At 40.1% G+C, this 24,451-nt stretch overlaps 1 protein-coding gene across 2 annotated transcripts in view; it reads right to left on the bottom strand.

Moving 5' to 3' along the window:
* The window catches only part of LOC138810592 (EF-hand calcium-binding domain-containing protein 11), a 135,895-nt gene that overhangs the window by 106,921 nt on the left and 4,523 nt on the right, over positions 1-24,451 (bottom strand). For both annotated transcript variants that reach the window (XM_069997794.1, XM_069997793.1), the window contains exons 4-5: positions 9,490-9,591; positions 8,515-8,605 (exon numbers count right to left, since the gene is read on the bottom strand). In XM_069997794.1, coding sequence (XP_069853895.1) covers positions 8,515-8,605; positions 9,490-9,591 — 193 coding nt within the window. The remainder of the gene's footprint in view (positions 1-8,514; positions 8,606-9,489; positions 9,592-24,451) is intronic.

The raw sequence follows: 24,451 nt of genomic DNA, 5'->3' as shown, positions 1-24,451 counted from the left end.
TGTGGTTCTGGGGATCGAACCCAGGACATTGCACTTGCTAGGCAAGTGCTTTGCCACTGAGCTACATCCCAGCCCAATAAAACTATATTTTTTTTAAATAAAAAAAAATTACCAGGGGCTCATGCCTGTAATCCTAGCTACTCAAGAGGCTGAGATCTAAGGATTGTGGTTCAAAGCCAGTCGGGGCAGGAAACTCTGTGAGACTCTTATCTCCAATAAATCACTAGAAAACAGGAAGTGGTACTGTGGCTCAAGTGGTAGAGCACTTGTCTTGAGCTGAAGAGTGCAGGAGCAGCACTCAAGCCCACAGTTCAAGCCCCATGACCAACAAAATAAATAAATAAATAAAAACAAAAATAAAAAATAAATTAAAAAATTTGTTTTGAGATATTTGTTTGACCACGATCAATCAACACTTTATGTAATCTAAAAATAAAGCCACATATCTATTTACAACCTACAGTGTGATATTTTAACATGTGTGCACATATGCTGTATAACCATCAAATCAGGATAATTGGCATATCCATCACCTCAAAAATGTTATCATTTTATACCTGAGTGAAAAAATATTAGTGTATACTAGTTGTGCAAAGGGGTCTCGTGATAGTTCCATACATGTATATGTTCTGCTTTGATCAAATTCTCCCTCTTCTCTTGGTCTTTCTTGTTCTCCTTTCCTCTATTTTGACTATTTCATTATTCTGTTTTCATACACGCATATAGAGTACTTCAATGACAATTGACCCCAGGACCCTCTTCTTACCATTCCCTCACTGATTTTCCTCTCCAAACTTCCCTTCTTTATACAGATGCCATTTATGGCTATACTTTTGAAGTCCAGCTTTATTCAGTATATGACATGTAAAAGTCCCTACGAATCCCTCAGAGAAATTCTGAGGTCAGATGAAAAACTTAGGCATATTTATTTTCTCCCTATCCAGTAAGCACTACATGAGGGTCATCAGGAAAAGGCACTTCTGAAAGAAACAACTAAACTAAAAATGCATTATCATGGAAGAGAAGACACAAAAATTCATGAAATGAAAATAGAAACCCAACAAGCATATTTCTTTGGCCAGGACAGTAGCACCGCAGGTATACCTGCTGATTATTGTCTGTGTGTGTCTATACAGGATGAGATATACCATCAAGTCTTCTTTTGAAGCATGAAGATACTTACAGATCAATAACCATATTCTCCCAAGTGATTACCCACTGTAATAACTGTGATCATATTGAGGTCATATAAGTATACTTAGACTCATTCTGATGCACAAAATGATGACTGGGAATCTTTATTTTATTAGAGATTGTCCAAGAAAATGGTATGTAACAAATTGGCTGCTTATAGAAAGGAATTACAGGAGGTTACATAGTGAGGAATACGATTTTGAAAGAGATGCAAATGATTTGAAGAAACAAATGCTGTCTTATATCATTCTTTTTAGACTCCCTGTCTCTGTCATGACTCTTCTACCTAATATGCTGGAAGCACTTGCTTCATTCATTCTACCACAGCTCATACCATTCTGGCCTCTACTATGGCCAGGGCATGAAATGTTCCTGGTCCTCCCAGAATTCCCTTTTAAAATTGTGTTCCAGTGGAGCACTGGTGGCTCACACCTGTAATCCTAACTCCTCAGGAGACTGACATCTGAGGACCAAGGTTCAAAGCCAGCCCAGGCAGAAAAGTCCATGAGACTCTTGTCTCCAATTAACCACCAAAAAGCCAGAAGTGGTAGAAATGTAGCTCAAGTAGTAAAGCCACCAACCTTGACCAAAAAACATAGGGACAGTGCCCAGTCCTTGAGTTTGAGCCCCAGGACCAGCACAAAACAAAATAAAATAAATAATTGTATTCCCCAACCTCTGCTGCCACTAACACCTGACATGGATACTATTTCATGGCATTCTTGTTTTCCATCAAAAAATAAATAAAATTTAGCACAAGAACAAAATAATTTGTATGCCCTAAGCAAGCACCCACTAAAAACAAAAAACAAGGCTCTGAGTTAAAACCCCCTAGTACCAACAAAAATAAAAGAAGTAATAAAAGGTTATGAAAAATTGACAGCTACAATTCAAGAACGAAATCTAAGAGGAAAAGAAAAGAAACCCAAACAGGAGAAAGGCACATTGAACACAGCACAAAAGAGAGGAGACACTGAAGAAAACACACTGTGTAGTAAGTAAAGCAGGCAACTGATAAAGCAATTGACAAGAATACTTAAGAGTCTTATAACACAAGAAATACTCAGCATTTCAAAGGAAATGGTGACTCAGAAATATCAGCATTTGATCCATTCTATAATTTAAGTGCAACTGCCCAGATGAGTGTATATGTGCATATATAAAAATATGAGAGAGATATATTTAAAATAAAAGGTCACAGAGGCTATGGTACTTATGATCACCAGAAAAGGACAAGTTTCAGCTCAACAAAAACTTTGGAGGTAAGCTCTGAATTTATTTAACTCTAGAACAAAGATGACACAGAGAAGCAACTGTTATCACAAGACACAAAGTGAATGTTATCAACCCTGAGTATGTACACAAACACACACATACACACACACACACACACACGTGTATATGAGTTTGTGTGTACATATATTTGACCAAAGTACATTCTGTGAATATAAGTATCACAGTGAAACCTCTTTGCACAATTAGTTTGGATTAATAAGAAATAAAACTGGCAAGGCACTGGAGGCTAATACCCATAATCATCTCTATTCAGGAAGCTAAGATCTGAGTTAGAAGTGCAGTTTCTTCAGTTAGAAATCAGCTGGAGTAGAAAAGACTGCAAAAAGTGAGGCTGAAGGCATGGTTCAAATGATGAGTGCTGGTCATTAGCAAAAAAAGTAAAAGGAACAAGGGTTCAAGGCCTGGTACCAACATACATATATTCATACATATATACATGCATGCATACATGCAAACATACAGGGCACACTGCTTATTCATGATAAAATCACTAAGTATCACCACAATATTTAAGCATTCCACTACCTTAAATATTTATATTTCTTTGGATCTGGCTTACTTTGCTTAATATAATTTTTTTCCAAGTCATTCCATATCCTTATGAATGGGCAATGTCATTCATTCTGATAGAAACACAGTATTCCACTGTGTATATATACCATGGTTTTTTATATCCATTTATCTGCTAAGGGGCATATCTGAGTTGATTCCATATCTTAGCTATGGTAAATAATGCCGCAGTGAACATGGTTGTGCTGGTGGCTTTAGTGTGGCCTTGTTTGTGGTCATTTGAGTAAATGCCCAGGAGTAGGATTGCTGGGTTATAGGGGAGCTCTATATTTAGTCTTTTGATGAACCTCCACATTGCTTTCCAGAGTGATTGAACAAGTTTACACTCCCACTAACAAAATATGTAGTAGCATTCCCTTGATAGAGGCCATTCTAACTAGGGTGAGATGGAATCTCAATGTTGTTTTGATTTGCATTTCTTTTATAGCCAGAGATGTTGAACATTTTTTCATATGTCTATTGGCTATTCTTATTTTTTCTTCAGAGGAGTCTCTCTTATAAGTCTTTAGCCCACTTCATGGGTTGTTGGCTGCTTGGATTCCTTCATTTGTAATAACCAGAATATGTCTAGGATAGTTTTAGCAGAGGATTACAAGGGCTCAATGGCTATGTGCATATGATCATATAAAATAATAATTATTGAAATGAACTCCAAGAAATGGAAACAAGAGGTTTTTCTAGTAAACTGTTTGCAGTTGTTTCTTTTTCCCCCTTTGGTTTATTCCCTGTTGTCACTGTTCTTGATTTCTGTACCCTTTGTCTTGTGTATACATTTATCTGATTTGGGGAAGGGAAGGGGAATCACAGAAACAGTGGGACAAAGGGTGAACCACTGCAACAGCGATACTCAGTAGACACTATATTGGAAATGAACTTTACAACTTGGGGGGAGGAGAGTAACAGGGAGGGAAAGCAGGAGAGAACAGGTGAGGGGTAACACTGTTTGAAAAGAAATGTACTAATTACATTACTTATGTAATTGTAATCCCTCTATAAATCACCTTTCCACTAAAATAAATAAATAAATAAATAAATAAAGGTCTTGTTTAGTTATTGTGACACTCTGAATTAATGAATGATGCATCATTATTGCTCACATTAGAAAGCGAAATGACTCTTTGATGCATAATGTCCAAGTCTCTTTGAATCATTTATTACTTGTTTATTGCTTTATTGAAGCTTGACTTGGTTTACAAAATAAAACATAGTATGAGGAATTTCCTCAATCTTTAGAAATTTCTTTGGGAAAAAACTTGTAGTCATTGAGTAGAAGATGGTAAAGATTAATTTTTTTTCAGTCATTCAAACCACAAAGGATTTGGAGTTCAGTTAAAATTTCCCTTTCTAGTTGCCTTCCTACAGAGTACCTTTAAAGATTAGCTTTCTTCTGGGTGCCTCTGGGCCTGGGAAATGAACTCTATTCACATTGGTAGATTAAGCCAAAGGCTACTCCAGGTTCTCAAAAAGTGAGTTTAGCCTTGCTGGGCACCAGTGGCTCACATTTGTAATCCTAGCTGCTCAGGAGGCTGAGATCTGAGGATTGCGGTTCAAAGCCAGCCTGGGCCAGAAAGTCTGTGAGACTCATATCTCCAATAAACAACCAAAAAAGCTGGAAGTGGTGCTGGGTCTCAAGTGGTAAAGAACTAGCTTTCAGAAAAAGAAGCTCAGGGCAGTGCCCAGGCCATGAGTTCAAGCTCCATGACCAGCAAAAACAAATAATGAAAGTAGACTTGAAAACAAACATTATCAAAGTTTACATCACTAACAGTCTCAAAGGCTGATTCTTATTTTTAAAAACTGTACCAAAATATAGGGCTTTGTGTGTTACACATCTCTATTTCTATAACAAATATTTGCTCTCCTTTTTGAGCTTACAACATCACTTAATATTTTTATTTATCATTTATTCTAGGTTTATGTTGTTAATATAATTAAAAATATGTAACAGTTTAAACTCTGAGAGTCCATCACACTGTAGTTAGATTGTCCAACATTGTGAAATCCAAACAATAAATGTTGGTGGGGATGTGGGGAAAAGGGAACTCTATTACACTGTGGGGAATGTAAACTAGTACAACCACTCTGGACAGCAGTCTGGAGGTTCCTCAAAAAACTCAATATTCTTCCCTACAACCCATTCATACCACTCCTGGGCATTACCCAGAACATCATAAGATAGGATACTGTAAAAACGCACATCCACGTTCACTGCCACACTATTCACAATAGTCAAGTTATGGAAACAACCCAGATGCCCTACAATAGATGAGTGGATCCAAAAAATGTGGTTCCTATATACAATGGAATTTTACACCACCATTAGAAAGAAGAATACTATGTTATCTGCAGGGAAATGGATTGGACCTAGAACAAATCATGCTAAGTGAAGTAAGGCAAGCTCAGGGGAACAAACAGCATATGTTTTCCCTCATATGTGGAAGCTACATCTAAAATACATTGGGACATAATAAATTATACAGGACTCTAGGCATTAACACACAGTGAGACCAAAGGAAGATACTCTTAGGAGAGGAACGCAAGGCGCAATGCCTCTGTGCCTCTGATAGAAAATAGTATTTATCAAAATGAACTTTAGGAAACAGGAACAGAGATTTTTTTTCTCTTCTTTTCTGTTTTGTTTGTTCCTTTACCTGTCTTTGGGAGGGTAATGGAGGCACAGAAATGGAGTGTGTCACTAGAGATTTCTAGTAATATTCATTAAGAATAACTGTTACTTGATATACTGAACATCTTTGTTTTAATCCTTTGTCAATTTGAAGTTCAACTTGTTTTTATTTTTGTTTTATTATTGTTTTGTGCCAGTACTACAGCTTGAAGTGTGGGTCTGGGTGCAGTCCCTTAGTTTTTTTGCTCAAGGCTGTTGCTCTACGACTTGAGCCACAGCTCCATTTCTGTCTTTTCTTGGTGGTTAACTAGAAATAAGAGTCTCACAGAGTTTCCTGCCTAGGCTGGCTTTGAACTTCAACTTGTTTTATACTTAGTTTTAATGGCTATCATAGATGTCTCATGCAATTAATTATGTATCCCTGAATGAGAAACGGCCCTAACAATCTCAGTTTTTAATTCTATCCTTGAATAATGGTTTACAAGATTTTCAAACATTATTATTGTTGTTGTTATGTTATTATTATTTTGTCATAGCTAGCAAATGTCCATCTTTCCTTACATAACAGTCACTTATGAAAATGTATTAGTTATAAACTTTCACATTAAAAAAAATGTGATACAAGCACAGTAGCTCACACCTGTAATCCCAGTGGAAATGGTGAGGATCATGATTCAAGATTGGCCTGGGCAAAAACTTACAAGACCTCCATCTCAACCAATAAGCTGGGCAGGTGGTGCACACTTCTCATTCCAGTTACACAAGATGCATAAATATGAGGACTATGATCTAGGCCAGCCCAGGCGAAAATGCATAAAGGACTCGGGGCATAGCTCAAGCTGTAGAGCATCTGCTAGCCTGCATAAAGCTCTGAGTTTATACCCCAGTATTACCAATGAATCAAAAAACACAACAAAACACAAAAAAGTACCCTAAAACCATTGACTCTTCATGAGCTTTTCTGAGTCCAGATTAGAACCCTCTCTTTCCAATTTAGTGAGTATAGATGTGAAAATTTTAATATATGGCACCTACCATTTTTTTAATATATTCGCATTTTCAAATATCTATATTAAAAGGAATACATTCTCATTTTTCACTTGTTTCTTCTGGGAACAGATACTTTTCTCACTCATTGTTAAAACACTGCTTCTACTAGGAAAGGGTACATGGAAATATATTTTTCAAAAAATCTCTACAATGCAGCATATACAATAACCACTGAAACATATAATGGTCAGTAAATGTGGACAGCTTTTTAAAAAGGCAAATGGTTAAGATTTTCCATTTTCCTTGTTAAAACAACCTCTAGAAGGTAGAAATACATTGCTATTCAATTACCCATCTCTTCAAGAAGTATACAAAAAGATGCTAGTATGCTTAAAAGAATTGACTTTCACTGAATGAAGCAAGTATAAAGTATAGCCCTTCTCTGCCCCTCTTCAGTAGCTTGCACAGGTTTGTTTGCCTGTGAACTGTGCAGGTGCAGCAAATGAATTTCAAATATATCACTGAGGTAGTGATGATGTTGAGTCCTGAGTCAACTAAGCTGTTCAGTGATTTCTATTGAGCAGGGCTGGCTCATTAAATTTTCTCTCTAATGAGAATATCTGATGTCTCCCATTATCCATTCCCTCCCCTTTCTCAGCCTTGGAACGTCAGCTAGTGGGTACATGATAACTTGTTCAAAGCAGAGCCTACATTTTCTAAGCCCCTCTACCTGCTCCCTTGCAGAGGTGCATAGCCTCAATGGAAATACTGGTCTCTGGGATATAAGAAGGACTAATAAATACACAGCCTTTTAAAAAGAGTACAGATCTGCCTCCTTTGCCACAAACTAGCTGGAATTTAGATTTGGTGACTGCAACTTAAGCAGCCATCTTGAAGCAAAGGGCAGCCATGTATAAGGAAGCTATAGCAACAAGAAAGGGAGACCCAGGTCCTTTACAACTCTGTTACTTTCATGCAGATGTGGGTTGCCATTCTTATACATGAGAGAAATGCATATACCCTAACTAACACACATGGTGACAGTTCATGGCAGATGTCAGAGATGAGAGAGCCCTGCCATTTTCCCATGTCCACATGAGCTTGTGCTATTAAGATTACCTTCAATCTGTGGATTTCTAAGAGAAACTACCTTTAAGCCACTTGTCCATTTTGTCAGGATTAGTTCAATATAATTTTTTTTTTGTCCGTCATGGGGCTTGAACTCTGGGCTTGGGTGCTGTCCCTGTGCTCTTCAGCTCAACATGAGCACTCTACAACTTGAGCCATAGCGCCACTTCCTGTTTTCTAGTGGTTTATTGGAGATAAGCATCTCACAGACTTTCCTGAAGGCTGGCTTTGAACCATGATCCTCAGATCTCAGCCTCCTGAGTAGCTAGGATTATCAGGCCAGCTGATAATGATATAATCTTTAAACCACTTTATCAGCTATCTGTGAACTGCAGCCTGCATCCACAGCTTAGAAAGCAAACAAAGGCCATCATTAGTCACCCTCATCATCTCTCTCCAGACAATTCAAGAGCCACATGTACCCTGCACCATGGGAGAACCTCAGTATCCACATTCAAAAATATATATTCACACTTTTTGATTGATAATGTAAATATACCAAGTGCTCGCTTTCTTCCTGCTACTGTCAGAGGTGTGGCTGGAGTCACAGTTGACTACAGATTGCCTTTCAGGAGCTATGAAATACTGTGTTGAGATGGAAGTATCCAGCCGCAGAAAATTAGCACAGACTTCCCCATAAAACTATAAACTCACAGAGACAATGGTCAATCAAATAGTAAAGACTGACATCAAGATTTTAAGAGCCTTACCTGAACACCTCAATCACAGTCCTTTCTGGCAACCTGGGAGCCACTTGTCTAAATGCCTTTTGGAAATCTTCCAAAGTTAAAAATCCACGATCTATTTGAAAACATATGACATTCACTTACTTCTGTAAACTCTATGAAATATTACTTCAATCCAAATATTTATTTAAATATGCTGTTACAAAGAAAGTAGTAATTTATAGGTGAGCTTTCATTGAAGGTAATCTGAGATGACCTTGGTGGGAGAATTTAAGAATCTAGTGAAATTCTCCCCTTCAGTACATTCCCAAATTACTAGGAAGGTCATTGCCAGCACTGCCCTTTGGCTGGTTCTTTTAGTCCTGGGGAAAAAGACTATCTAGAGCTATGGCTGCCCTAATACCATTAGGCTTTGAGTCTGTGAATTGCCAAAAACATTTCAGTCTTCAAGATTCACTTAGTTTCTTATTTACTATTAGATTTATGATACATTAATATACAGAAAGAAATCCTAACAGCAGTCAAGACACAGAGTCTAGAAACCCCATTCATCTTATCTGGGTGAATCTGTGGGGTTGGAGATCTGCAGACACCTTTTCAGCCACAGCCAGTATGGGAAACAACTCCCCAGCCACATGTGGGTCAACACAGGAGCTGTAAGCAGAAGCAGTTCAGTCTCCTATCCTTTCACAAGTGGCTTTAGCCCATATCCACCCATGCTGTAACCACAGTGCAGGTATAATATGTATGTACAGAGGTATAGTATATGTTATATAAAAGTGCAAATATTATCTCATCAATAGTATATGCCGAGAACTTAAGATCACAATAGAGGAAACAAAATTCCCACTAATACCTAAGATATTAGCAAAAGAATACAGTAAAATACTTCTCCAAGTATATATTGCATATCTGACTCCCTGAGTAGTCATTTCTATTTCTAATTCCTTAACAGCAATTTTTAGTATCAAAACATTTTAACATTTTAAAGAGACTTACAGTGCACATCAAAAGCTGTGAAGATGTGTCTTATCTCATTCCGATACAGTTGAGCTTCCTTCTTTTTCCGAACAATATTTACAAATTCCTCAAGTGATAAACCTAGAAGTCGGGGGAAAAAATTCATTGTGAGGATGAGTATCTCTCTCAAAAAAAACAGACATGAATAGTAAGAAGTATCATAAAGAAACCAATAGTCTTAAGTTCATAAATGGTATTTATTCCTAGAGTTAAAAAAAAAATTCTGCAGGGCACTGGTGGCTTACACCTGTAATTCTAGCTATTCAAGAGGCTGAGATCTGAGGATGGAGGTATGAAAGCAGGAAAGTCAGTAAGACTCTTCTCTCCAATTAACCACCAGAAAACTGGCAGTGGAGCTGTAGCTCAAAGTGCTAGAGAGGCTTGAGCAATAAAGCTCAGGGACAGCACCCAGGTCCTGAGCTCAAGCCCCATGACTGACCAAAATAAAAGACAAAGAACAAAACAAAACAAAAGACATTCGGCTACTTGCTAAGTAAGTCCAACCCTAAGCAATCCATCGTGAAAATGGCAGACACCCTTCTGTTCATGGAGATTTTTCTAAGGGATAAAGGACTGACGACCTTGAGAAAGTTTGAACTTGGTCTCTAACAGATCTAAAAGATGGGCATAAAGCTACTTATTAAATAGGGTTTCTCCTAATTTTCTTTCTTTATGCTACTTTGATCTCTCTCTCTTTTTCCTAAACAGATGTCATTTCAGCAGGGTGCTTTTTTTTACTTCCAACTGGGAGATCAGGTCAGAGAAGTAGTTTCTCAAAAGTCAATACCAATTGCAACCCCCCAGATAAAGGTGGAGAGAATATTCCATAAACAATAGAGCTGGCTCTACTCCAAGCCCTGGCTACACCCCACAATGTGCCCAGCAGCTTCGGGCTTAGCTTCCTGTGACTCGCCTAATAAAAGAGCCCAGCAGGATAATGTGAGATTGGATACTGTGCTTACAATGTCTATTAAACTGAATTCTAATGTGATCTTTGCAGTAGGTTTAAGAAGCAGAGCCAAGAATTTAAACATGTAAGTGAGTTGAGCTCAATATGTGTGTGTATATATATTTAGAGAGAGAAGTTCATTTTTATAATGCTTGATTTCCATTTTTAAAAAGCTATCATTCTGTTTTAAAAATAGACCAAATCATGTAATAAACCACATGGGACATTTTGCTTTGTAGTAAAGCCACGGGTGTTCAGTCTATCTTTCCTAAAATACTTTTTTTGTTCTAAAATAAGATTTTTTGTGTTTTTTGTTGTTGGTGGTGGCGGTCATGGGGCTTGAACTCTGGACCTGAGCGCTGTCTCTCAGCTTTTCAGCTCAAGCCTAGTGCTCTTATCACTTGAGCCATGGTGCCACTTCCAGTTTTCTAGTGATTTATTGGAGATAAAGAGATTCACCGACTTTCCTGCCTGGGCTAGCTCTGAACCATGACCTCAGATCTCAGCCTCCTTAGTAGCTAGGATTACAGGCATGAGCCACCAGCAGCTCTAAAACAGTTTAAAAATGCCAAAAATAGGGGCTGGGAAGGTGGCTCAGTGGTAGAGTGCTTGCCTTGCATGCATGAGGCCCTGGGTTTGATTCCTCAGCACCACATAAGCAGAAAAAGCCAGAAGTGGCGCTGTGGCTCAAGTGGTAGAGCACTAGTCTTGAGCTGAAGAGCTGAGGGGCAGCGCCCGGGCCCAGAGTTCAGGCCCCACAATTGACCAAAAAAAAAGAAAAAAAAATGCTAATGCTAATAATAATCCCCTTAATTTGCCTAGGTTCTCTTATTCAAAGTCAAGGATTTAATTTTAAAAAGTCAAAGATTTAATAAAAAAAAAAAAACCAATTCAGATTTATATTTTTAGGACTCTCTGGAAACATACGGGGAAGAGAAGGACATGAGTCTGGTTCCAAGGAAAACACTGGCTCAGCTGGGATATAGGGGGTCATTAGGTAAGGGCCACATTAGCACACTAGGCCACAGAAACAGACTGGGGGAACACTTGGAGCACAGCCTAGTGAGGGAGAGGCCTCTTACAGGAGATACTTAGATAAGACCTAAGCATCAATGAAAGCAGTCTATGCCAAGACCACCAGTTAGGAAGGTGGGAAAATGAAAAGAGGCCATGTATGGCTGGAAAACCGTGAGAAGACCAAAGAGGGAGAGGGTGAAAAAGGGAGGGGGAGAGTGGGAGACAGGGAAGGAGAGAAGACAAGGCTGGTAAAGGAGGCAAGGTCAGATCTCACAGGTCCTCTTGAGCCAAAGGGAATAATCTGGGCTTCATTTAAATTGCAATAGGAAGCAATAAAAGGTTTGAGTTGAGAATTGACATGATCTGATTGCAATTTTTTTTGGGGGGGGTGCCAGTATTGGGGTTTGAACTCAAGGCCTGGGTGCTTATCCCTGAGTTTCTTTTGCTCAAGGATAGAGCTCTACCTACTACTTGAGCCACAGCTCCCCTCCCAGCTTTTTTGGTAGTTAATTGGAGATGAGAGTCCTACAGACTTTCCTACCCAGGCTGGCTTCAAACCATGATCCTTAGTTGTCAACCTTCTGAGTAGCTCGTACTACAGGCGGGAGCCACTGACGCCTGGCCTGATCATCTTTATCACAGAAGTGATCTGAAAAACGTTACTTCCAGTCCTACCATTTTGTTGGTTCTCTCAGTCCTGGAGAAATGACTATCTACAGACATGGCTGCCACAATAGCTTTAGGCTTGGAATGTTTGTGGTGGGCTGGAAATCAGATGGCAAGCATAACCTATACATTCTGAGTTGAGGGGTGCTTTAAGGAGAGGAGAGTTGGGCGCCAGTGGCTCACACCTGTAATCCTAGCTACTCAGGAGGCTGAGATCTGAGGATTTTGGTTTGAAGGCAGGCTGGCAGAAAAATTCCCATGAGATTCTTATCTCCAATTAACCACTCAAAATTCAGAAGTGGCACTGTGGCTCAAGTGGTAAAGTATTAGCCTTGAGCATAAAGAGGCTCAGGGACAGTATCCAGGCCCTGAGTTCAAGTACTACAAGCTCAAAAAATAAAATTTAAAAAAAAGATGAAGTCTGGATAAAGAGGAAGACTGGTGGGAGGAGTTGTGACTGGAATATGACAAGCATCCAATGCTATACAAACAACTAAGGGGAAGCTGCAGGGAGGCAAGCAAGGCACATTTCCCAGCATCCACTGGGCCATCTGGACTATGTCCAACCAACACCTATCCTGCCAAATACCTTAAGTCATCTCATGATGCCCAATATAAGCTATGTAAATAATTGTTAGTGTTAAGGGCAGACGGACAAAGTCTGTGCATGTTCAGTACTGACACCATGTACACGTGGCTGAAGCACAGCACCTGCGCTCCACAGGGTGACTGCGCTGTACTAAATTAGCATGGGTAGCCCTTCCCCCTCCCTGTAGATGCGAAGGATAGCAACTGATGATGTAGGTCCACTGCCATTGAGTTGCCCAGTGACCAGAGAACATACTTTAAAATGCTAGCTGAAGTTAACATTGAAGTTTAGTCAGCCATACTGACAGAAGAGCATATCCACATTAATTTCATAAACCTCAAAAGCAAATAAATTAAGTTGCTTCTGGAGCTGTTGAAATTCTTAAATAATTTCTTTTCTTTCTTTCTTTCTTTTTTTTTTTTTGACAGTCAAGTGGTTTGAACTCTGGGCCTAGGCACTCACTCAGCTCAAGGCAAGCATTCTACCACTTGAGCCACAGTGCCACTTCTTGTTTTCTGAGTAGTTTATAGAGATAAGAGTCTCATGGACTTTCCTCCTCAGGCTGGCTTTGAACCACGATACTCAGATCTCAGCCTCCTGAGTAGCTAGGATTATAGGTGTGAGCCACCAGCACCAGGTTTCAATTCTTCATTAATTTCTTCATTGATGATGGTGGATTTTATGGGACTAATTATAATCTGACCCCAGCCTACTTCTCTGGTGGTCTCCCTAGCAAAATCCCCAGTGCTCTGAGCACCTGCTACCTTTGGTTATAGAAGCATACCACCTGAAAAGCACCTTCTCCTTTATTTCTGCTTATATCTCCTTCCAGATGTAGCTTGAGCATCATCTCCATCTTTGAGGCTTCCCTGATTTCTCCTAGTAAAGTCACTTTGCTGTGATGGAGTCCAGTGTTTGTGATTACGATCTGTGGTAATTATCTGTCCACACTTGCAGGGAAAGTAGTTTGCACTGTCCAGAATTTCATCTCCAAGACTTTGCCTTGTGTTCTACATGTCGTGGACAGCTATTACATGTTTGCTGAATAAGTAATATGCAATGAACAAATAAAAGCTGAGCATGGTAGCTCATATCTATAATCCCATCTACTTTGGAGAAAGAGATCAGAAAGACCCAGGCTGAAGGCCAGCCTAAGCATAAAAGTTAGCTAGACTCCATCTCAATTTAACAAGCCAGATATCCTAGCTATGTGGGAGGCCAAAGATAGGAGGACAATGGCCTGAGGATGGTTCTGGGCAAAAACACAAGATCCTACCTGAAAAATAACCAAAGCAAACAAGTTAGGGGTGGCTAAAAGGACAGAGCATTTGCTTAGTGAACTCAAGCCCTGAATTCAAACTTCAGTACGGCTAAAAAGAACAACTAGAACCAGAGACCAGTAGCTCACATCTGTAATCCTAGCTTCTCCGGAGGCTGAGGTCTGAGGATCATGGTTCAAAGCCAGCTTGGGCAGAGACTCATCTCCAATTAACCACCAAATAACCAGAAGTAGCACTGTGGCTCAAGTTCGTAGTGCCCTAGCCTTCAGCAAAAAAGTCCGAGTTTGAGACCCATCAACAACCAAAACTAAAACAGAAACAAAAAAGTAGGAAGATGTTATTTCTAGTTTTCAGCAAAAAGCATTAAGATGTGTTTATAACTTAGAAGAACTTATAACTCATCTTATAACTGCAAAGTAATGCCCAGAAAGTAGGTCACTTTATTCACATAGCCAGCAAAATGAACTGTCATTGTACAAACTCCGACTTTAATATATAGACGATAATCTAGTACAAAATAAACAAAATTCAGAGAGTAGGAAAATGCACTTGACTTATCACTGCACCTGACTTAGAGAAATGATGGGGCTATAGCACCGTCCTATGGTTTGATGCATGATTGTGTAGTGGTGTAGTGCCTGCTATGAGCCAAGAAACTGTGTGAGAGCACAATATTAGGCCCTGAGTCCAAGCCTCCACCTCCCCCGGCCCCACACACACAGTGTAGAAAGAGATTACCTGGGAAAAGGAAAGGGGACCTGGAGGAAGGGGAACAAGAGAAAGCCGAGCAGAAGTGGAGAACATAATCTAAGAACGTTATATGTGTATATGAAAATGTCATAAAGAAATCTATTATTTTGAACAGTGAATATATGCTAAAAACCAAATACATTATGTATTTGGATGCCACATATGTATTTGGAGCTATAAAATATCCAGGCCTGTATTTCATACTCTTGGAGTATTAAAAAGCAAATGTTCTTTAGTTTTTATTAGGAGAAAATGTATGCAGATTTAAATTGTATGTTTTATTACAGCTTAGAAAGAATCTAATAAATAACACAAGTAACTTGGTACACTGATCGAGTTCTTTTATACTGCTCCCCCAGTCACATACCTTATATGATTTTGACTCAAAGGGGAGGAGTCAAATCACTGAGGACATACTAAATTGTGCTTTCTAGCATGCCCTGCCCCCATGCTGTCTTCCAGAAGGATACACATACAAACCAAATCCCTTTTCTGAAAAGACAGAGGCTTCACTGAGCTTGGCTCTCCTGTTGTAACAATGTGATCACTTCCCAAAGCTAATAATTTACTATTCTTAAAGCTCTGCAATATAAGCACACTAATGTAAGTTTTGTATCTCTTGCTGCTTTTTAAATGGCCTAGAAATAGAATTCCTAGTGTTAGCTCCACCTGCTGTCACAATATTCAAACCTGAAATTACCACCTCACAATACTTTCAATCATTCCATTGGCACCAGGTTTTGTATCCAATGAGAAATGTATTACCAGTATTCTCCCTGGAGTCAAAGAATAGGTTTGGAAAATTCCACTTCCATATACAATGTTGACTTTTCTATGTACAGTGTTCCACTGATAACAGTTACCCAAAGACTCTATACTGGAGTTACAAATTAATATCACCACACACAGGTGGATCTGTGTGCTCACCTGCATTTATAAATATGTCTACAGAAGGTATTCAGACACTGCCTGTGTACTTGGACTCTGTATCAGCAGTCTGCACTTTTCTTTCCTAGTAGGAAAGTTCCTTAATAAAACAGGTTTATTTCGACTCAGCAGGAGCTCATGGAAAAGGAAACTGCTCACTGGATGGCAGCAGAGAAGTAAAGAAAGAAAGAAAGAAAGAGACTGGTGTTCTAATATCTCCTTCAAGGGCCTGCCCCAATGACCTAACTTCCTTCTGCTAGGCTCTGCCTTCTCAAGGTTCCTCCACTTCCTGGTAGCAGCTCAGGCTAGGAACCAAACACCCGAGTCATGGTCTCTGAAGGGTACTTAAAGTCCACACCATGCCAAGCACTGATCCTCTTCACAAACCCTGACTCTGAAAGTCTACACTTCTCACACAACTGGGAAAACACCCCCTCCCATTTTATAACCTATCCCCTCAGTAAAATGGACTCTTTTCATGTTCTCTAATGAAAACAGCTATTTATTTTCACATCTCAAACTATTCAATTCGTGTGATATAGAAATATAGGCAGATGGGTTAGGGATGTTATTTCTTTTTCTACTTGTGTATGTGGGTTTTTTTTTGTCTTGTTTTAAAGCCATTTCTCAGGAGAGTAATCATCTTTCACCACAGGGGTGGAGATATTCAAAGAGTCCAATAAAACAATACAAAATTTCTCCTTGAAAGTTCCACTATGTGTAGTGTGTATGTGTGTACTTCACATCACTAAGCTTCAAGATTGGCACATACAGAGAAATCCTCTTGAAAGTGAAGTAGTCTAGTGTCTGTCTAGCACAGTGAGCTCAAATTAGAAACTTTAATAAACCTGGGGAGAGTTATGAAGGAAACAATAAAAATGCTAGGTTACTTGGACTGGAAGTCCAGTCCTCGATCAAGGGAAAGGGAAGGAGCTCATGTTCATTGTGCCATGCATTAATTCCCAAAGACTGAAAAGGCCTAAAACCAAGGACTTGCAAGAATGAAGTGACTCACACCTCAGCTCTTAGGAGGATGAGATCTGAGGATCAGGGTTTGAAGCCAGCCTGGGCAAGAAGAGACTCTTATCTTCAACTAACAATTAAAAAGCTAGAAGTGGAGCTGCAGTTCCAAAAGCTAAAGGACAGTTCCAAGTCCTGAGTTCAAGTCCCAGTATCGGCAGTATTGGCACCAGAAAGTAAGTATAATGTAAGCCTGCTCTAGTTGAGAGATCAAATTCAGAATATGACTTTTGGAGGCCATGGAGGGAAAAAGGTATATGATGTGTTTGCATAAGAAGATTGTAAAAGCAGAAGCTGGAAGTTAGATCAGCAATGAGGTTGTCACAGCAAGACAGATAAGGAAAATCACAGGGCTAATAAGTTCTTCCAGCTGCCTGGAGAAAAGCAGAAAATAAAGAGAAAAGAATCTACCTTAACGGAAGAAATCAAGTTTTACTATATCACTGGGAGGAAAATGAGTAAAAATAGGTCACAACAGAAGAGAGAAATCCAAGCCAATAAAACCTTATTTCCATCAAATACGGATGGGAATTGTTACCCTTTTTATTATGTACATCTCCTATTCATAAAGTTCCAAAGATCCCTCCACGTTCACAGGGCAAAGGCCTAACACTTTGACAGTGCGATTTAAAGCCTCATTCTCCTGCTTGGCAAACTGGTCCCTAACCCATCCCAATTCTCAACTCCCATCTGATGAGAAGATGAGGCTGAACACAGATTACTTATGGTCAGGAGGTGTGCAATTTATAGGTACCAGTGGTAATAATACTCCAAGGTTCAGCTCATGGTAAGATGCTACATTAACTGGGCCTGGGGAAACAAATCTGAATGGGGAAGTGTCAGGGGTTGTTAGAAAAGGGACAGAAATCTGGGAGCGATTCTGGCCACTGAAGGTGGACACCATGGGGGTAGAAAACCTATGAGAGAAACCCCACAAGGGTTGTAGAGTTGTATGAAGACAGGATCCTCACCTGCCATTAGGTAACCTGCCTTAGCCCGGCCAGCTACGTGCTGAGGACAAAGGCCACAGGAAATCTCCAGACCATTCTATGCTTTGGTGGGAGTACAAGGGGGGGCAGGGAGGAGTGGGAAGATGATCTGAATCCAAATGCTGAGTTCTCCCTGGCAGAGCAGAGAGGCCCTCAGAGCTGGAGGAACATGGCTGACACCTCTCCACATTCACTTACACATTCTAGCCTCTGGTTTTCTCCAAATCTGAATCCCACCCACCTCCAATGGCCGACTCCACGCACACATCTGCCTAGGAACTCTGAACTCCTAAGGGCTTTCTCTTTCTTCCCTTCCTTCCTTTCTTATGGGGCTCCTATTTCTTTTCTTTCTCTCTTCTTCTTTCTTCCTTTCTCTCTCTCTCTTTCCTTCCTTTGCTTCCCTCCCTCCCTTCCTTCCTTCCTTCCTTCCTTCCTGTGTCAGTCTTGAGGCTTGAACTCATAGCTTGGGTGCTGTGTCTGAGCTTTTGTGCTCAAGGCTAGCATTCTACCACTTGAGCCTCAGCTCTGCTTCTGGCTTTTTTGGGGGTAGTTTATAGGAAGTAAGAGTTTCATGGACTTTCCTGCTCAGGCGGGCATCAAACCATGATCTTCAGATCTCAGCCTCCTGAATAGCTAGGATTACAAGTGTGAACCACCGGCACTCAGTTTCTTAAGGAATTTTCTTGCCTACAGCATTTGTGTAATATCTAACCATAAAAGAACGTTTTTTTTTTACCTCTCTAATATATAACATGTTGATTTTAGAAAAAAGTCACCCTAGGTTCATAATATGAAACCAGTCCAAGCAGAAAAGTATAAAAGATCTCCAATTAACTAGTAAAAAGCCAGAAGTAGAGCTGTGATTCAAGTGCTAAGAGTGTTAGGCTTGAGAATAAAAAACAAAGGAGAGCACAAGGCCCTGAGTTCAAGCCCTAGTAATAGCACACATATACACACATACTAACACACACACACACACACACACACACACACACACATCCTTAACATCCATATCAGTATTTTATTCTTTCCCATCCTTACATGAAACATATCCCTCACTCTCTAAATGGATAATTTAATTAATTAATGGATAAATTTCTGTATGGTACCGTGATTATGACTTCAGGACATGGTAATCTAGCTAGGTGCCTGTAATCCTAGCTACTCAGGAGGCTGAGATCTGAGGATCATGGTTCAAAGCTAACTGGGGCATGAGAACCACCAAAAAGCCAGAGTGGAGCTGTGGCTCAAGTGGTAGAGTGCTAGCCTTGAGGGAAATAAACTAAGGGATAGCATTCAGGCCCTGAGTTCAAACCCACTACTGGTACACATGTGTGCATGTATGTGCATGAGCACACACACACACACACAAATAAACAGTGACCTTAATTTGTATGCAGTTTTCTAATTACAGAAAAGAATGAAGCATCTAACTGAAATGAGATTACCCAGCTTTTCCTTGGTCTTTGTTCCAAAGGTGGTCCCCAAACCCCAAGACACACATAACTACAAGGCCTTACAAAGACTAGAAAATGAAAATTTAAATTTAGGAGAATAATATATGTAATAGTCAAATAACACATCAGACAAGATAGTAAGAGATAAAAGCATTCGAGCCAATTGACCATTAACCTAATCACCCACAAATTATTTTTCAATTGAACTTACACTGGATAGCATGGTTGAGTCAGACAGCCTATAATTACCATGAGGGTGAGTCAATCTCTTTGATTTTGCCATCATTCCAAGTTAAAAGGTTAAAAGTCAAGTTCCTAGAAAGTGTTATAAAATGTGGTCTTATAAGGAAAAAACATTCAATGCAACCAACTAGTGAAAGCAAAACTGAGGTGATTTGCTCACTGACCCATGGGACAGGGTTTGTGTGGAGTAGGGACAAGAGCTGGGCGGGCAAAGTGGACAGTGGGTGGTTCAGCACTCACCTGGTTCTCATCTGCAGCATTTAACATACAATAAGCAAGAGCCCCAAGCTCTTAACTGCTTAACTGCTGTTATTCATGTTAAATGCCCTACAGTTTATCCCACAATGCAGCCAGGATACCTGAGACCTATATACTCAGAGCACATGGCCTTCTTTTTTTGGGTCTTGGGTTTTGTTTCACATTGGTTTTCTTTATTTACACCAACATGTATTAATTATACAAAGGGATTACATTGTGGTACCTCCATACATGCACATAGTTTTGGTTTTTTTTATCTGATACACTTTCGCTCCTCTTTATTATCCCTCTTGGATGTATGTTATTGTTGTTGTATTGGACTTGTATCGGTAGTACTAGGGTTTGAACACAGAGACTCTCTGCCTGCTAGGCAGGCTCTCTCTCTATGGCTGAGCCACACTTTCAATTCCTTATTGCACTAGCTTCAATTCCTGCAGTGATGTAAACCTGGACCATAATCCACCTATCTTAAGCTTCCCATTGTTGGTGGGATAACAGGTGTACATCAATACTTCCCAGCCTTTCATCATTGGAGTCTCATGGACTTACCTACCTGGGCTGGACAGGGCTAGAATCATCATCTTTCCAATTTCAGTCTCACGTTGCTGAAGATGACAGGTACATGACACCCCTATCTATGGTTTAAGAAGGGGTCTCACGAACTCTTCTGCCCAGGCTGGCCTCAAACAGTGACCCTCCCAACCTCCCAAAAAGCCAGGGACCCAACAGCACCCAGTTGGGTTTTTTGCATTATTTTTGAGACAAGGTCCTCACTAGGGTCTTGCTAGGTGCCTGGGCATAAAGCTAGACCCTATCTCAAAATATCTACAGCAAAACCAGGCTTGAGTCATGGCTCAGCAGTAGAGCATCTGCCTAGCAAGTGCAAGGCCCCAAGTTCAACCTCCAGCATCACTAAATAAACAAATAAGTAAATAAGAGTTTATTAACTAATTACTAGAAGAAGATTGAAGGTCTGATTGCTTGGGTCTATGGGTCACTAGTTAGCTGTGCCACCCTAAACAAATGATGTCCTTGTAATAGATGAATGGATCAAATAAAAATGTGAGATATAGACAGATTTGTAGGTCCCAAAATATAACCTCCTGTGTAAATACACAAGGGCATATGCATACACTTAAGATTAAGTTACTAAAATATAATATATGCCAGAGTGAAACTGCATAGAGTAAACCTTAGAACAATGATCAGTTTAACAAAATGAGAATCAGGAAGCTGAATGAGATTTTAAGAGGGGGAAGTGTGAGGAGGGGGCATTGTGAGAATGAATGAAAAAGGGAACTGGGGATAAATCAAGCCAGTATACTCAGTGTTCACATGTGATAAAAGAAGTGGAAAAGTAGTGGCACTGTGGCTCAAGCGGTAGAGTCCTCGCCTTGAGCTGAAGAGCACAGGGACAGTGCCCAGACCCAAAGTTCAAGCCCCATGACAAAAAAAAAAAAAAAAAAAAAAAAGTGGAAAAGTGAGATGAGTCTGGGGAAGAGAACAGACTTTCAGGGGGAGAGCGATGGAAGGGGTGACACTTAAATCAACAAGTTACATTGCAACCCCCTTGTACAACTTTTTGAAGTTTAGCAAATAACAAGAACAAAATTGGGATGTTTCTAACATCAAATGGGCTTCATTGGTAAGATCAGAGTTGTGTTAAATGTCCACAGCCTTGTGCTCCTCAAGGATCTGCACATGGTAACTGTTCAAAAAAGGACAGCTAGAATCATCACCTGCAGTCCTAACAAGTGTACTACCTATGAGAGTGTTATACAACCAAAGGAGCCTACAAATACCAGGTATGTCATATTTCATTATTTTTCTATATCATTTTATTATTCTCTGGGGCCCACTTTCCTCATTTAGAAAAAGGGACAAAGAAAAAGGGACAGATGACTGTTTCAGGGCTTTGCTGGTTGCAAACTTCTTTCGTCTTATATAGAGAAATTATGAACAGGAATTGTACTAAAACCTTATAAAAGAGGTCATAATGCTGCATACAGAAATCAATCTCAATCAGGGATCTGCTGCTTCCTTAGACAAAGGGCTTGAAACTTTTTTCTCCTACAAAGATATTTCCTTGTTCTTGGATGGCCTAAATAGTCCTTCCCCCTTCCCCATACCCCCTCTCCCTTTCTTCCTTTTTCTATGCAGATACCAGGACAGGAAATAAAGGTCTCAGATTCTCAGCTGACACTCTACCACTTGGCCACAACTCCAGTATGGCTTCACACCAGTAAACAGGAGATGGAGTCTCATGGATTTTTCTGCCCAAGCTGACTTTTGAACAGAGATCCTCCAGGTCTCAGCTTTCTGAGTAGCTAGGATTACCTAGCACCTGTGCCCAGCTGCCTTAAACAGTTTCTGCAAGTATTTGCTTGTTTGGTGACAGGCAATTTTAAAAACATCAGTGGTATCTTTTTTGCTACTTATTCTGACTGCCCTCAAATTCTCCTGGTATGTACTTTCCTTTCACACACCCTACTCTTATTTCTAATTGCTTTGATGTAGCCTGTCACTCTTCTTAATGTTCACAGACAGACTCTATCTTCTAAGAAGACTAGAAGATCTTGAGAAGCAGACCCTGCATATCCAGCTACAGTCCCAAAGCAAAAACTAAGTGCATCCATCTTCAGAATCCTGCCCTTGCCTAAGGGTGGCTAAGCCAGGGTCAGCCCAGGACACGAGTCTGGACTTTGCCCCAGAGGCTGCTCAGCCACGAGGCCCTGCAGACACCTGCCATGACCTTGGTTTGAAATAAGAAGAGCTGTGGATGACACGAGTAGAATTTCCAAGCCATAGCAACCTGTGGGAACTTTGTGAAGCTGCAAATAAATAAATACCCTCTGGGAAGCCAAGATCAAGATTTACATTCTTCTTCAAGATTAGAACAGCAAGGAGAGAGACAACATATCTGAAAAGACACTTTATCTGCACATGAAGCTACTTCTATCAAGAGAAATATCCTGTAAATGGTACTCATAGCATTAATAGGGAAGAAAGGGAATTGATGGGCTGAAATGGAGTCAGGATTGAAGGGTTCCAATAGAAAAAAGTTCGTGTGTTGGCAGTAGAGTTTGGGGGTGATTTCTTGTTGGATGGCAACTGAGTCATTCCACTTGGATATTTATGGCTTTGAGGACTACACTTCCATTCAGGTAAATATGAAAAGCTTACCAGATGCCAGTGGCTCACACCTGTAATCCTTGCTACTCAGGAAGCTGAGATCTGAGGATTGAGGTTCAAAGCCAGCCCAGGCAGGAAAGTCTGTGACACTCTTATCTCCAATTAACCCCCAGAAAACTAGAAGTAGCACTGTGGTTCAAAGTGGTATAGCATTAGCATTGAGCAAAAAAGCTCAGGGACAGCACCCAGGCCCTGAGTTCAAGCCCACGACCAACAAAAAATATATATATGAAAAGCTACTTGGAAAGCCAGTGGCTTGGTTATAAATCTGTTCCTTTAATCCTGAAGAAATGAATCTGATATTGACATCAAGATCGGAAGAAGGAAAAGGACTGCCAGCCTGGAGAATCACATTGATTTCAGAGCAATTTTGGGACAAGGTGCTAACCACCAACATTTGACCTCATTCCTCCAAACTAATCCTTCCTCTGATATTCCCCTGAATTTCTCAGATGACTAATTTAAAACTTTGCAAGCTTCTGAAATATACTTTAAAATTAATTACTGGGAAAAGAAGCTGTGAGAGTAAGCATGCTAATGATTTGATTGAGAAATGGTTTTGAGAGTCATCCTTTGATATTAAATGCAAGGAACAGCATACTAGAGCAGGTCCCTGAGCACCTGATCAAAGTCAGAAAACCCTGAATAAGAGGGAAGTCTATTTTCAGTATCAGAAAAGTCCAGGTGAAGAAATCCTTTGGCCATAATGAATGGAAGGCACTCTTGTCTGCACACAAGAATGCAGGCCAAAACAAGGTTCCAAGCTAGGCACCAGTGGTTTATACCTGTAATCCTAGCTACTCAGGAAGGAGAGATCTGAGGATCACAGTTCAAAGCCAGCCCTGGCAGGAAAGTCCATGAGCCTTTTATCTCCAATTAATGACCAAAAAGCCAGAAGTAGAGCTATGACCCAAGTGGTGAAACACCAGTCTTGCACAGAAAAGCTAAGGGCCAGCGCCTACACCCTAAGTTCAAGTCCCTGTACTGACACAAAAAAAGAAACAGGAGAAGTGTAGGAAGGGGAATAAGTCCCATGACTGTAAAAATTGAGAGAAACACTTTTACATAAAGGCAAAACTCAAACCCTAGAGACCTCAAGAGGAAGGATTATTGTCAACCATGTGAGCATAAGCTATGTTCAGTTTCAAGTCAAGCCTCTCTCTAATATTAGGAAAACACACAGAGGAAGACAGAATCCATGACATACCTAGATATTCATTACTACTAGCCACCTCTTAGTTTGTATCTTGTGTGAATACACAAGAGGAGCTTTTAAACCAGGCCCAGTGGCTCATGCCTGTAATCCTAGCTACTCAGGAGAGGATATCTAAAGCATCTTGGTTCAAAGCCAACAAGGGCATAGAAGTCTTTAAAAATCCCATCTCCAAAAGTAATCAGCAAAAAAAAAAAAAAAGCTGGGCTAGAGTTACATAGCTCTGGTGGTAGAATGCCACCTAAGTGTGAGGTCCTGAGTTCAAGCCCTGGGGGAGAGAGGGAAGGAGAAGGTAGGACATGAATGCAATACCAATCGAAAAGCCTCTCTATGAAATCAGGTGTAGTATGAAAAAATACTGAATCTTGTAAACACACTGAATGTGGACAAA

Source organism: Dipodomys merriami, unplaced genomic scaffold (assembly GCF_024711535.1).
Source record: "Dipodomys merriami isolate MVZ:Mamm:240054 unplaced genomic scaffold, mDipMer1.0.p SCAF_50, whole genome shotgun sequence".
Lineage (NCBI taxonomy): Eukaryota > Metazoa > Chordata > Mammalia > Rodentia > Heteromyidae > Dipodomys > Dipodomys merriami.
The sequence above is the reverse complement of the archived record's forward strand: the minus strand, read 5'-3'. Positions and strand labels throughout refer to the sequence as shown.